Below are 15,781 nucleotides of genomic sequence, written 5' to 3'. Positions count from 1 at the left end.
CCCATTGCTTAGTATAGTGCTTGACACATAGTAAGCACTTAATAAATACCATTATTATTATTATTCATTCATTCATTCAATCGCATTTATTGAGTGCTTACTCTGTGTACTGTACTAAGCACTTGCAAAGTGCAATTTGTCAACCCCTACTCATCAACAGGCTCTCAGTCTAGAAGGGGGAGACAGACAGTAAAACAAAACAAGTAACGGGCATCAATACCATCAAAATAGATGAATAGAAACATAGACATATACATATCATTAATCAAATAGAGTAATAAATATGCACAAATATACACAAGTGCTGTGGGGAAGGGGAGGGAGTAGAGCAGAGGGAGGGAGTAGGGGCAATGTGGGGGGACGAGCAGAGGGAAAGGTAGGGTTCTGTCTGGGAAGGCCTCCTGGAGGAGGTGAGCCCTCAGTAGGGCTTTGAAGAGGGGAAGAGAGTTAGTTTGGCAGATGTGAGGAGGAGGGCATTCCAAGTCACAGGTGGGATGTGGGCCGGGGTCAACGGCAAGACAGGTGAGAAGGAGGCACAGTGAGGAGGTGAGTGGCAGAGGAGCGGAGTGTGCAGTGTGGGCTGTAGATGGAGAGAAGGAGGTGAGGTAGAAGGGGCCAAGGTGATGGAGAGTTTTGAAGCCAATAGTGAGGAATTTTGGGCTTCATGCAAAGGTTGACAGGAAACCACTGGAGATTTTTGAGGAGAGGAGTGAGATGCCCAGAGCTGTTATTATCAGTTAATGGCTGGAGTAGCTACACGATAACCATGGCAGACATAGTCCCCCTGCCACAGTCTGGGGGGACGGGGGGAGGAATCTCCAGGTATTACAGATGACGAAACCAAGCCCAGAGAAGTGATTTGCCCAAGGTCACACAGCAGGCAGATGGCAGAGCCAGAATTAGAACTCAGGTCTTCTAATTCTCAGGCCAGGGCTCTTTTCATGAGGCCACCACTGAGTGCCATTTATGGCTCTGCTTCCTGCCCTTCCCCATTTGCTTCATTACCTACCATGACTCTACATCATCTTTCCCTGCCTCAACCATCTTTCCCTGCCTCACAGGAACCCCAAATCCCGGGTGCCAGAGGGATGGGGGCCAGGCAGGGAAGTAGACTTGGGAGAGGACCCCTGCTACCATCTCCCCACACTTGACCCTATTCAGTCCTATATTCCCTAAACCATCCTGCACCTTTGGGACTATCAGGTGGTTTGGAGACTGCAAGGGATCTGGACAGAAAGAATGGAAGGAAAAGAATGGATGAATTGAGACAAGATTTAATAAAAGTGATACATAGAGTGAGCTCAAGGGGTTTGCCGAAAATGCCTGAGATCAAAGAACTACTTGAACAATAGAAAGGAATGCATCATAAAATCTTATAGTTCCTCATAACTAGACAAAAAAAGGCTGCCTTCCAAAAATTTCCAAAGGCATTTAAGCGCAGAAACATATTTGGTATTTGGTGAGAAGCTAGAACTCAAGGGATCCAGGGACATTTTACACAACTCAAATTAGGATGCTGCATGGCTCAGTGGAAAGAGCATGGGCTTTGGAGTCAGAGGTCATGGGTTCAAATCCTGGCTCTGCCACTTGTCAGCTGTGTGACTGTGGGCAAGTCACTTAACTTCTCTGTGCCTCAGTTACCTCATCTTTAAAATGGGGATTAAGACTGTGAGCCCCACGTAGGACAACCTGATTCCCCTGCTTCTACCCCAGCGCTTAGTACAGTGTTCTGCACATAGTAAGCACTTAACAAATACCAACATTATTATTATTATTATCATTAAGAAGCTTTACTCTCCCACCCACTGCCCTGCTTGAGAGAATAAATAGGAAACCACACTAATCAGAGAGAAAGAGAAAGGTTTATATAGTGATAAAACACTACAATGAACCTCTGAACATGTCTTCCACCACTAAGGAGGCTCTTTAAAGCAAAGATGATTGGGCTGGACTGCAAAGACCTGGTCTTAGCTCCAACGTTTGAGGAAGTCACTGAATATTTAATGCCATAAAATTGGGAAAGCATCTGGATCTGAAAGGATTCCTGCAAGTGGACCTCAATGTGCTTGGGCTGGTTTTCAGTATAGGAAGGCTTGAAGAAATAGCACAGGACTCAATCATGTCAGCATAATCGCTATATTCAAGGAGAAAGGTGAAAATGCTGATGATGGAAACTCCCAGTTTCCACTGAAAATACACCATGCATGTAACTATCACATTCTACTATGTAGGTAAAGTGCACTGTTCCAAACTGGAACACAGGCCAGAGACCAAGCTTCTGAAATGTTCCAGCTAATTATTATTTGAATTTTTTGGTTAGACATAGTTTTAGATTATTATATTTGGACATTCTGTGAAAGGATGACAATAGCCTCATCTTTCTGTCTTAAGAAAAAGATCAATCTTAACATTGAAAGCCTTAGGGTGCTTTTTTGTCAAACCTCAAAATAATAATAATAATAATTATAGTATTTGTTAAGCGCTTACTATGTGCAGAACACTGTTCTAAGCTCTGGGGTAGATACAGGGTAGTCAGATTGTCCCACATCATTTCCCAACTTAAATTTTCTCTGAGATGCACTCTATTATTCTGTTAACTATGGCTGGGAGTATCTGCTACTCAAGAGGAGGTAACCATCTTTCGAGAACTGAACTTCCTGCTAAACAACCTATTCTAGGTATGGTCTCTCCAGATCAATGCTGAGAATGAATAATCTCTGATAAGAGATTACTTGGGGATAATCAAAATATTTTGAATTGCTTATTAAAAAGAACTACAAAGTCAATAGCAATTTCCTACTTTATATTCAGAACATCTACTTATTATGATCCTTCCACTCTCTGGCAACCATATTTACTGCATCTTAGTTATGAAGCTAGAAAATACAGGAGGCAGAACCAAGATAGTAGTTATGTTTCTTCCTTCCTCTGCTGGTACAAGATGGTGGGTACCGCTACCACTGCTGTTTTTTATGTTAATAAGAATTTGTGAAGCACTTACTATGTGCAGAGCACTGTTCTAAGCACTGGGGGGATTCAGGTGATCAGGTTGTCCCATGTGGGGTTCACAGTCTTAATCCCCATTTTACAGATGAGGTAACTGACACACAGAGAAGTCAAGTGACTTGCCCATAGTCACACAGCTGGCAAGGGACAGAGCTAGGATTAGAACCCATGACCTCTGACTCCCAAGCCCATGCTCTTTCCACTGAGCCACGCTGCTTCTCTCTTCTCAGCATGCATTGCCATGTGAGCCACCAACCCAGCTGACCTCTGCCCAATCAGCCCAGGAAACCTGGGGAATCCATCACAACCCTACACATGAAGCAGATATTCCTGCCCATTGGCTTTGAGGCATTCAAATCAACTCTATCACCCTACTGTCATTCACTTCTCTCCCACTACACTTTGGCCTTTACGCTTCATTCCTCACAAGTCAATCTCCACACCATGTCTCGTTCTCATTTGTTTAGCAGCCACCTTCTTCCTCGGATCCTTCCTCTCGCCTGGGACTCCCTCTCCTTTTCATCAGACAAATCACTGATCTCCCCATCCTCAAAGCCCTTCTAAAATCAAATCTCCTTCTGGAGGACTTCCCTATGCCTCGATCCACTGACATTTCCTCTCACTGGCATCACTTAATCCCTTATTCACTCCATTCCCCTCACCCCACAGTAGTTAGGTACATACCCTTATATTCTTTTTCTTCCTCCTACCTGTTTTGTATTAATGTCTATCTCTCCTTCTAAATTGCAAGCTCCTTGAGGACAGGGATCATATCTACTAACTCTTCGGTAATATCTTGAGCACTTTATGCACTGTTTCTGTACAGATTAAGCGTTCAATAAATACTATTGATTGAAAAAAGAATTAATTGATTATAAATTGATTTCTGTACCCTGTTTATGTGATTTAAACAATGTAACCTATATTTATAACCTTAATAAGAAAAATAATTGATAAAAAGTTATTTACATTTTTTTTTAGAAAATTGCTTGCAAATATTTGGAACCCAAGTTTTTACTAATTCAAGTTGTACTTACTTCATTAAATGTAAAATCACTTAAGTTTATTTCTTCATAGTCCTCTTCTAGGTCTTCACTTTTAATAGCTGCTAAAGCCTTGGACAATTTCTTCCGCAAAAGGAAGCCTTTCCAAACAGCCTAAACCAAAATGTAAAGCATGTTATATACGGTTAGTAGATCAAATTCAAATCTAGATCCTCTTAGTTATAGCATTGTGAAGATTACACATCTTAGACTTCAGTTTAATAGTTTAATTACTTGTTTTTTGAACTTAATTTGATGTTTAAAATTGCAAGGCAAATTAAATGTCTACACATGCCTAAAACTTGTAATACCCTGGAGGTTCGCTTCTTGAAAACAGACTGCAATCTCCAAATTCTTTCACTTTTGAATATATAGTAATCAATTATTTTTCAACACTCCCAGAGCTTAGTATAAACGCACTATAAAATTAATTTTAAATTAATGACATCCATAAAATTAACATGCTCTCATCTATTATTTTCTGTCTTCATCTATAAATTCATCAAGAATGAAAATTAAATTTGTTTTTCTGAAAGTTTATGTTATCACTTGCTGTGTTACAGTTAGTTTTTGGTGAGAGTTGTGTGACTTCAGACCACCCAATCTAGGCTTGATAGAAAACTGGCAAGGGATTGCAGAGGAAAAGAGAAGATACATTTGCCAGGAAACAATCAAGCTAACTCTCAACAGGGCCAAGCCCCCGACTTCTCTTGAAGGGAATGACACTGTAATTTATTGTCCTCTTTTTTGGATCCAGTGTCTTCCATTAGCACCCAGATGAAAGGTGTTCCATCATCTGTGGTATTTATTGAGAGCTTTCTGTGTTCAGAGCCCTGTACTAAGCACCTGGGAAAGTACAATACAGCAGACTTGATAGGCACTTTCCCTGCCACAACAAACTTCCAAGTTGCGAGTTGCCTGTTATCATCTAATTAAACTTGTGGGTGGGTAGCCAGATGAGTAGGTGGCTGTGACCAATCTGGAGGTCTTTAAATTTAAATCTGATTTGTCTTTTAGTTTAAATCTGAGTTTTTTCCACTTCCATCTCCTATCTAAGCAAATGCTTTAAAATAAAATTGCTCCTGCTCCAGGACCTCCTCTTACCTCATGGTAAAGAGTCTCCTTATCTCCTAGTAGATTCTTGTGGATAAGGTTAATCAATCAAACAAACAAACAATAAAAGGCAGGCCTTCTGGCTTTCTGATTCCTTATTTATTTCTGAATTTGTGATTGCAATCAGAATATCCTCTTGCATTCTTTCAATTGTAGCACTGATTAAAACACTGGCTGTTAGCCAACAATGTGTCTGGGAAAGTAATTTTTAAACCACTTTCACCAAGGATTCTGTTGAGTGCCTATTTGAATTCTGATCAGGTTCTTTATCTCCCTTATTCCTTCCTAATTCCCTGTGGGGAGGAAGCCTGGTAATTCTGTTCCTCATTCTGGATATTTTAGAAGAAGGACCTAGTCTCAGAAATCTGACTTTAACAGGTTGTCCAGTAGTTTACACACAGTCTTTTGAAAAAATTTTCACATTTCTTATTTTTACTTCTCTCTATTTCCCAACACTTTATCATATGATCTATGAATCTTAACAGTTGGGAGGGTTTATGATAAATGATGTGCCTTATGAAGTTAGATGTTTAGCAATCAATCAATCATATTTTGGGGGCACTCGCTGTGCACAGAGCACTGAAGTAAACTCTGGGAAAGTACAACATAACAACAAACACCTTCCCTGCCCACAGCCAGTGTACACTCCAGAGGAGAAAATGGAGATTAAAATAAGTTAATGAATAAATTACAGATATGTAGAGAAGTAACGTGGCCTAATGGCAAGACCCCAGGCTTGGGAGCCAGAGGACGTGGGTTCTAATCCTGCTCCGCCACTTGTCTGCTGTGTGACCTTGGGCAAGTCACTTAACTTCTCTGTGCCTCAGTTACCCCATCTGTAAAATGGGGATTAAGAACTGTGAGCCCCATGTGGGACAACCTGATTACCTTGTACCTACCCCAGTGCTTAGAACAGTGGTTGGCACATAGTAAGTGCTTAACAAATATCTTCATTATTATTAAGTGCCGTTGGGGCTGAAGGAGGGGTGAATAAAGGGAAAAAAATCATAGAAATGCAGATGGGAGTGGAAGAAGAGGAAATGAGAGGAAAAAGGGCTAAATCAGGGAAGGTCTCTTAGAAGAGATGTGTCTTCAAGAAGGCTGTGATGGTGGGGTGAGTAACTGCCTGTGGGATACAAAGAGGAAGGGTGTTCCTGCCAAGAGGCAAGACATTAGTGAGAGTTCTGCAGTGAGATAGCTGAGATCGAGATATATTGAGCAGGTTAGAATTACAGCAGTGAAGTTTGCAGGTTGGATTGTAGTAGGAGAGCAACAACGTGAGGTGGGAGTGGGCAAAGTGAGTGAGTGTTTTAAAGACTTTTGTAAGGGGTTTGTGTTTGATATAGGGTGGATGGGCAACCACTGGAGGTTCTCGAAGAGTGGGGAAACATGAACTGAAGGATTTTGTAGAAAAACAACCTGGGAAAAAGAGTGAAGTATGGACTGGAGTGGGGAGGGACCGGAAGCAGAGAGGTCAGCAAAGAGGTTCATATAGTAATCAAGAGGAGATAGAATAAGTACTTGGATTAACATGGTAGCACTTTGGATGGAGAGGAAAGGGTGGATTTTAGAGATATTATGAAGGTTGAACTGACAGGATTTAATGATAGATTGAATAATATGGTTGAAAGGGAGAGATAAATCCAGGATCATGCCAAGGTTAAGGGCTTGTGTGACAGGAAGGAGGGTGGTGGTGTCTACAGTGATGGGAAAATTGGGGCGGACAGGGTTTGTGTGGGAAGATAAGGAGTACGGTTATGAACATGATAAGCTTGAATTGTTGGTGGAATATCCAAGTAGAGATAGCTTGAAGGCAGGAAGAATGCAAGACTGCAGAGAGGGAGAGAGATCATGGCTGGAGATGTAGATTTGGGAATCATCTGCATAGGAATGGTAGTGGTAGCCATGGGAGCAAATGAGTTCTCCAAGGGAATGGATATATAAATAAAAGGGGACCCAGAACCAAACCGTGAGGGACTCCCACAGTTTGGGATGGCAGGCAGAGGAGAAACCCGCGAAAGATACTGAGAATGAGGGGGCAGGGAGATAGGATAACCAGGAGAGTATTGTGTTAGTGAAGCCGAGGCTGAATAATATTTCCAGGGGAAGGGGCTGTTTGGCAGTGTTGAAGGCAGCTGAGGGCTTGAGGAGAATTAGGATGGAATAGGGACCACTGTGGAGAGGGTCATTTCTGTGGAGTGAAGCAGATGGAAGCCAGATTGAAAGGGGTTGAGGAGAGAATTGGAGGAGAAGAACCTGAGACAGTGGGTGTAGATAACTCAGTCAAGGACTTTGGAAAGGAATGGGAGGAGGAAGATGGGGTGATAATCAGATAGCACTATGTGGTCAAGGGAGGTTTTTTTAAGGATAGGTGAGGCATGAACATGTTAGGTGAGAAAAATAACTTTAGCCAACTACCCTTTACATATGAAACTAAAAAGACTTGATTTCTTCAATTATCTTTTCATCTGCATTCTGCATTTCATCCTCCAAATAGGAGAGTTGGGTCATTTTTCTTTTATGATGTGTCAACAAGTTGTGCAGTGAGGTTCCAAATTTACGGTAAAGCTAGTAAAATGAGTCGAAGAGACCCGATCCAATCGAGATGTTGGAAATTTAAATTCGCTCTTCCCTTGAGAATAAAATAACCAGATATATAAGATTTCAACACAGCTAAAATAATAAACCTTTTAAAACACAAAGCTTTAATAGCAGAAGCAAAAGTAGCATAGCCTTTTAATGAGAGCCAAAGCTATATCTCTGAGGCCTGTCTTCTCAGCCTCAATGAATAATATCCTTAAAGCTCATATCTTTCTTGATTTGAGCCCCATCAAAAGAGGATTAAGAGAATATATTTTTAAAGCACATTTATCACTTAGAGAAGGGCACTAGGGCTTTCGTCAGCATCACCATCAAACTAAATATGCAGATCCTTAGGGATTTCACAAACATGAATAAGATGTGGCATTAAAGTGTAGTCTGACCTCCTCTTATCCCAGTGTGCAGAAGTATCACCGCTTATGAAAATAATCTTATATTTTCTCCTCAAAAACTTTGGGGAGAGGGAGGAAATTATGCGACGGAGGCAATTATGCAAGAAAATATAGTAATTAGGTATTGCTAGTATAGTCACAGCATGATTAAGAGAAAAGACTACTCACTGAATGGGACCAACCTGAATTAGAATAGCAGCTTTATTCCTCAGTCCATCAGTGTCCACATTGACACTTTCTTCCTTCTTAAAAGTAATTTTTCTTTTAGTATAATAATTTCTCCAGGCTGACTGGATTAGTGTTGCTGCTTCATGCAGGCGAATATACAAATTAATCTCTCTGCGAATAACATAGCCTCTCCAATGGGCCTGGATGATTGCAGCTGCTGCACTGTTAACAGCGGAAATGGAAAATCCTTAAAGCCAGAAATTAAAGATGGAAAGTAATTTAATACAGGTGAGATCTTGTAAAATCTACAACTAGGGAATGGAGACTTTGTGGGTGAGTAGGTCAGTTTAGACCCTCTTGTATTTTTAAATTATCACATTACTTATGAAATTGTTTAAATTAGTGAGTTGTCAAAAATTAATTTGTATTCATCTCTTTGGATGTCTTGATACCAAAATACAGTGCAATAGCTTTCTTAATCTAATAGGTCAAAGTTTATTATTGAAGTGCAGTAGTGTACTTGGGTTATGTAAACTATAGAAAACATGGTCAATGAGAAGGCTTCTAACCTGCTTTCTTTCCCTCACCTCCCTTCCCTGCATATTCACCCGCTCCCCAAAGAGACCTCCAATCTCTTGACCCGCTTCATTTATCCCTGACCTGTTACCAGCTACTTGCCTCATCCGGAGATCCTCCCTGCCTGATACAAGGGGTGGGAACAGCATGAGGAGCAGTGTGATCCAGTGGAGAGATAACGGGCCTGAGAGTCAGAAGAATCCGGGTTTTTGTCCCGGCTCCTCCACTTGTCTGCTGTGTAACCTAGGGCAAGTTGCTACACTTCTCTGTGCCTCAGTTACCTCATCTATAAAATGGGTATCATGACTGTGAACCCCATGTGGGACGTAGACTGTGTCCAACCTGATTACCTGGTATCTACCGCAGCACTTAGAACAGTGCCTGGCATGCAATAAATCCTTAACAAATATTTTTTAAAAAATAACAACAACAAAAACCCTCATTCTGGGCAGAACAGGGCAAGGAACAGAGCACTGGGGGCAATTTGAGCAACCTGTGTGCAATCCCATCTAGATCACTTCTGTACCCCTTATGGTGGGGGGGGCCTGGTCTGTGGCCTTCTGGGGTTTGGCATCCACCCACCCCAGTGAATCCATCAGTGGTATTCATTGGTAGATGTTTCCTGCCCACAACAAGCTTATTGTCTAGAGGGGAAGACAAGACATTAAATCAATAAAAGGGCAGATTCAGCTGACCTTGTCTGACTCACCGGAGGGCACCACATGATTGGCAGCGGCACTTTGGGGAGGTTGTGGTTGCGATGCTGCCCCTGGTAGCAGCAGAATGCACCATGGGGTGCTACCTGCTTCAGCCAGATGCCCTGTTCGAGACCCATATTGCCCTTCAAAGAAAGCCAGTCATGTCTATAGGGCCATAGGCTGCAGTTCTCCGAGAGAGAGGACCTGGATCAAATTGTGTTGATCTCATAGGAAGTTTTAAGCCAAACGGATGTAAACATATTAGAACCAGATGACATCCGTGTGAGAGTTCTGAAGGCACATGAACGGGTAGTTGCGGAACTCCTGGATAAAGTGTGTAAATCCTTACAAATGTCATCCGTGACAGAGGACTGCTCTCATGCCAATGTTACTCCTATCTATAAAAATGGTTTCCAGAGGTAATATTGGGAATTATCAATTCTTCATCTGGAAAACTAGTAGCATGCATACTCATCTTTAGAGTCTGTAAGGAAGCTAAGCACAAACTATTGGGAAAATAACATAATTTCTGAAGGATGAAATCATGTCTTGCAAAACTTCTGAAGTTCTTTGATAGGGTCAATAAGCATATTGTTAAGGGGGAACTGGCAAGCATAATTTGGTTTTTCAAAGGGCTTCTGACAAGGTTCCACATCAAAGGGCTTAAAAAAACCTGATGAATTATGAAATTAGAATTATTCCATCATGGATATAAACTAGATAGAACAGAACATCACAACAATTTATAAGATGCCATATTCAGTTACAAAGCACCAAAGAGTTAGTCACCTTGATGTTTAAAACGTTCTGATTTTCTGAAATGTTCCTAAATATTTTTTCATCATTTTACTCTAAAACCATAAAAACTTCAGAGGAATAAAATTATATGGCAAGTATGGTCATAAAAGTATTTTACCCTTATATAGGTTTGTTATTAGGCTCTATACATTCAAACTCGTCAAATCACAAACACCACTAAGCTCCTTAAAAAACCTTTGAGACATGAAACACTTTCTTCTACAACCTAGGTCATACTAACCAATTCAGAATCCAATTGCTTTAGGATGGAGTAATTTGAAAATTATAAAGTTTGTAGCCACTACAAGATTATTCCTCTCAAATGGATTTCAAAGACAACTCTGTAAGAGGAAGCTTCACAGTTTCTTGACATAGTAAAGTCCCTTCTAGGAGTGTCACCATCATCGAACACTGATTTTCCAATGAACCTTCTGATTTTTTTCTCCCACTGAAACAACTTACATTTTTAAGGATAAGTTCCGAACAGAGGAATCAAAGCGGTGCTCCAACCCAGAATAGTTCTGTTTATAGAAGACCTATGTATATCCATCTATCTGTCTATCATATTACATATACAAAATATGTCAATATAGTCCTGCTTATAGTACACAGTGAGAGCTCAATAAATCCAAATGATTAAGAGATGAGAGGGAAAAGGCCCAGAGGAATCTAGACCAGAGATATTGTACACTCCTACTACCAACCTACTCACCGTTCCCAAATGGAAAAAAAAATGACCTGGTTAGGATATCAACCTGTCATCTGTCACATCCTCTATCAAGATAAGGGAGGAATTAGGCAAGAAGGTGGCAGTTGGAAAATGGAAAGGGACTCTCGAGCCATATTAGAATTTTCTGAGATACTAGGAGAGACTTTTCCAAATTTAGGTGTTTGCTAGGAGCAAGCCGATGAAGCTGGAGTTCATCAGGAAGGCTGTGGATCAGCAGGGCAAGCTACCAAAGAAGACTATGGTGAGTCCTTACCTCTTTGGCATTTACGGAAAGACTAGGCTCTCCAGGCTATTCTTGGGCAACCAACCATGAAAGTGGATGGAAAACCATAAGCACTGTCCTAAATGGGTATCAGGTGCCATGATCACAAAAATGATATAGTCCTTTCATATCCTCTAATTTTTATTAGAATTATTTCAAAAAGTCATTAGATTCAATTAAAATGGTACTTTATATGAATGATACAGCCCAACCAAAACTGCCTATGTTTTTGTCACATATTTTAGACATGCTTAAGAGAAAGTAATGGCACAGTGTAAGAAATCATGAGAATTATTGTAACTTTATAATAAAATTTCAAGTTCATACCAGGTTACTAATGAAAAAGTGTCTACTGGTTTCAGCAATCTGGAAAGAAACTCCGATAATGCATTTTTAAGAAAAAAACAAATTCTTTGATTCTTACTTCTTTTCACTGCCCTGAATATTCTGATGTTTCCTTTCCAGCTGTGGAAATTCTGATATTTCAAGTGTGTTTCTTTCGGTAAAGACTTTACTTAGCTTGGTATTTTCATCTTTCTCTGGTTCAATGTAGCATTCTGTTCTCTTCAAATCCATTAAACATTCTTGATTCTTTTTCTCCGGGTAGTCATTAATCGAAGGGTTGATGAACAGGGAATCACTCCGGCCAGAATCAATCCATCTTTCAGAAAAATCCCAAGTGTCCTGTTTATTTTCTTCCACATCAGAGATAAAGAGGGTATTTTGATGTGAGCTGTCTTTGGCTCTTTGTATCAAGTGATTTTGTTTGATCTCTGGTTCATTGCTGTCAATGATAGTTAGATCTCCATATTCGTGTGCATATCGGAATTCATTACTAATTTTCATTAGCTCTTTAAGGTAACAGCAAAGGTTTTGTGCAGAGTCCAAGGAGAATACATTTCTGACCAAATACAAAACAACCGTATAAATATTCAATCCAGAAAAATATAGTTTTTTCTTTATGCAAAAGTTACCCTTACATGCCAAATGAATATTAATCAATCAATATAATTTATTAAGCACCTACTGTGGGAAGAACACCATAGTAAATGCTGGTAAAGCACATAGGAATTGGAAAACATGATCAATTTATTGAAAAAAACATTATTCTTAGGCACATTAATCATGTCTGAGAGCAGAAACAGCACAGATAATGGAATAACATATAACATGGATTAGTGAATGTCCACTGATTACTTTCAGCAGCATTCATGGATCAGGTCAAATACTTGAGTAATGAGATCTGAAACACACAAGTTTTTTTTCTAGACTGAACTAACCCTAACCAATATGTATTAAGAAAATAAATTTAGCAAAGGTTATAAAATAGCCACGCTGATAGTGCCAGGTTATATAATTTTGCTGTCATATTTTACAGCCCTTTGTTGCTATCATTAATTTGACATGTTGATGGGTTTTTCATATAATCCCTTCAAAGACCACCCTCTGAGCTGAGATGAGCTTTATAAGGAAGAATTGTGCCTTAGTGGAAAGAGCAAGGGCCTGTAAGTCAGAGGCACTGGGTTCTAAATCCAGCTCTGCAACTTGTCTGTTCTGTGACCTTGGGTAAGTCATTTAACTTCTCTGTTCATCAGTTCCCTGAACTGGAAAATGGGCATTCAATACCTGTTCTCCCTCCTACTTAGACTGTGAGCCCCATGTGGGACTTGATGATCTTGTATCTATCCCAGTGTTTAGGAGAGTGCTTGGTACATAGTAAGCACTAACAAATACCACAATTATTATATTATCATTATTATAACGTTTAACCTTAATGTTAAAAACCTCATGAAGCTTTCTGATGCCCACAAAGGGTCGAGATGTCTGAGATCACAAACATTTTAAGTAACAAACCCATCTACAAATTACTTTCTTACTCCATTGAAATTCCCAGTTAAGCAAATTATAATTTATCTTAATTATAAAAATTCAAGAGCTTAATCCCAATATTACTGGCAGGTCCTCAGAGTGAGGAAAAATTCAGATGAAGGGAGGTAAAATAATTTTTGATAACTGTTAGCACTCTGGGTCAGATCTTAACTCCTCAGCTTGATCATTTACCAGATCTGGTAAAAAGATTCTGAAATTTACCAGAATTTTCTTGAGAAAAATTCAGGATGCATAATGCTCCCTTTATTTCCATTGGCCAAAGGGGAAGTCAGGAATATATGAAGCTGATTTCATGAAGGATTATGTTCCCACTAGTCTTTAAGCACCTTTGTTTTTTGTTTTTTAATGGTATTTGTTCAACTCTTACTATATGCCAGCCACCGTACTAAAGACCTGGGGTAGGTACAAGTTAATCAGGTTGGACACAGTCCATATCCCCCATGGGTCTCAAAATCTTAATACCCATTTTACGGATGAGGTCACTGGGGCACAGAGAATTTAACTGACTGGCCCAAGGTCACACAGCAGACAAGTGGCAAAGCTGGAATTAGAACCCAAGTCTTTCTGACTCCCAGACTCATGTTATATCCATTTCTCCACACTGACTCTCCACATCGTGGGTAGAGAACATGGCTACCAACTATGTTGTATTTCACTCTCTCAAGCACTTAGTGCAGGTCTCTGCACACAGAAAGTCCTCAATAAATACCATTGATTGATTGTTATCATTTTGAACTACAACTCATTTATTTGGTGGTCAGATGATCAGATTCGCTCATTCATTCTTTCAATTATATTCATTGAGTTCTTACTGGTGCAGAGCACTGTACTAAGCCCTTGGGAGAGTACAGTATTCACTCATTCAATCATATTTATTGAGCGCTTACTGTGTTCAGAGCACTGTATTAAGCACTTGGCAAGTACAATTCATAACAATAAACGTGGAAAGAGCACGGACTTGGGAGTCAGAGGCCATGGGTTCTAATCCCAGCTCTGCCACTTGTCAGCTGTGTGACTGTGGGCAAGTCACTTAACTTCTCTGTGCCTCAGTTCCCTCATCTGTAAAATGGGGAATAAGACTGTGAGCCTCACATGGGGCAACCTGATTACCCTGTATCTACCCCAGCGCTTAGAACAGTGCTCTGTACATAGTAAGCGCTTAACAAATACCAATATTATTATTATTAATAAACACATTCCCTGACCGCAAAGAGTTTACAGTCTAGAGTGAGAGACAGACATCAATGTTAATTAATTACAGATCTAATAAATTAAAGGTAAGGTGTTGCAGTATCTCACCACCTCATCCATTGTCTAAATGGTTTAAATTATGCTAGTTGGTGGCCTGGCATCAAGAGGAAGGAGCTGGTGTAGATGGAAGTGTGACATTCCAATGACCCTCTCCACTGACATCAACCCTCCTGGGACCCCCCTCTGACTCCTCTTTTTCCCTTGGAGGGGCTCAGGGAGCCAGGGGTTATAGAGGGCACTGTCCCAAATGGGCACAACCCATCCAGAGGAGCCGGGAAAGAGCTGTTTCTGTTTTCCCTCTATCTCTTCTCAGTCTGGGATGGTGGACATGACCTCCAACCCCCTCCACAGAGAGGAACTGAGACACAACATCATAAGGCAAAGGGGGGGTGGAGATGAGTAAAATTACCATCCTCAACCCCCCAAGGAGCCAGGAGGAAGTGAATGTAATTGGGCACTAGCCCTGTGGATGGGGAAGGATATTGATTTTGTTTTTCAGAAAAATTATTTATGCATCTCTCTCAGTTTCTATGCCCCACAATGATTTCACCGCTTCAGAGAATTGGCAGATCTTCCAATAAATCAGATCCTGTCTGCAGAAACCAAACAGAGGATGCAGGGAACATGTCTACCAACTCTGTTGCACTGTACTCTCCCAAGCACTTAATACAGTGCTCTGCACAGAGTAAGGACTCAAGAAATACCACTGACGATGATGATGATGATGATAACCTTCTAACTAAACTTGTTTTATAACTTTTCTGTTTTCTATTACTTCCATCTTAGACTTGAATTGAATTCCCAAATCGGGTCCCTCCCTTCCTTAAAACATTTTTTCTTAAAAAAAATGCTTTTACAAGAGGGATTTACTGACTAACTTCCACTCTGCAGCCCCCTGACTATCCATGGGTGTATCTATTTATATTTAACAACAAAATCTTTCAAGGAGGGTTTCTGTCCAGTCACCCTGATGGAGTTGTGTCAGAAGCCTCCAGGAAGCAGGAAGCAGTCAGGATGGCTGCAGCAGTGGAGGGGACACTAAGAGATCAGAGGGGCAAAGGAGGCCTCTCCTCCACTTCTCAACTTACCCACCACTCCAGCTTGCATATCTCCCTCTATCACTCCCTTTGAAAGCAGAACTTTAGAAAATCACACTACCCACTTTCTGGGAGGAAGACTAAAACCCCAAAGTTTGTCACCGTCAGGCATAATGCAGTTTATCTCCTTAAATCTATCCATCAATAGCCTTTAGT

General features: G+C 40.6%; 1 protein-coding gene across 7 annotated transcripts in view; it reads right to left on the bottom strand.

The window, feature by feature from the left end:
- LRRIQ1 (leucine rich repeats and IQ motif containing 1) overlaps positions 1-15,781 on the bottom strand; it is a 165,697-nt gene that overhangs the window by 95,959 nt on the left and 53,957 nt on the right. For all 7 annotated transcript variants that reach the window (XR_003764483.2, XM_029079406.2, XM_029079407.2 and 4 more), the window contains 3 exons: positions 11,812-12,288; positions 8,338-8,545; positions 4,044-4,163 (listed from right to left, as the gene is read on the bottom strand). Coding sequence is in view for 6 of the 7 variants with exons in the window: in XM_029079406.2 (XP_028935239.1) it covers positions 4,044-4,163; positions 8,338-8,545; positions 11,812-12,288 (805 nt within the window). In the remaining variant the exon portion in view is untranslated. The remainder of the gene's footprint in view (positions 1-4,043; positions 4,164-8,337; positions 8,546-11,811; positions 12,289-15,781) is intronic.

The sequence above is a fragment of the Ornithorhynchus anatinus genome, chromosome 14 (genome assembly GCF_004115215.2).
Source record: "Ornithorhynchus anatinus isolate Pmale09 chromosome 14, mOrnAna1.pri.v4, whole genome shotgun sequence".
In the NCBI taxonomy this organism is placed as follows: domain Eukaryota; kingdom Metazoa; phylum Chordata; class Mammalia; order Monotremata; family Ornithorhynchidae; genus Ornithorhynchus; species Ornithorhynchus anatinus.
The sequence above is the reverse complement of the archived record's forward strand: the minus strand, read 5'-3'. Positions and strand labels throughout refer to the sequence as shown.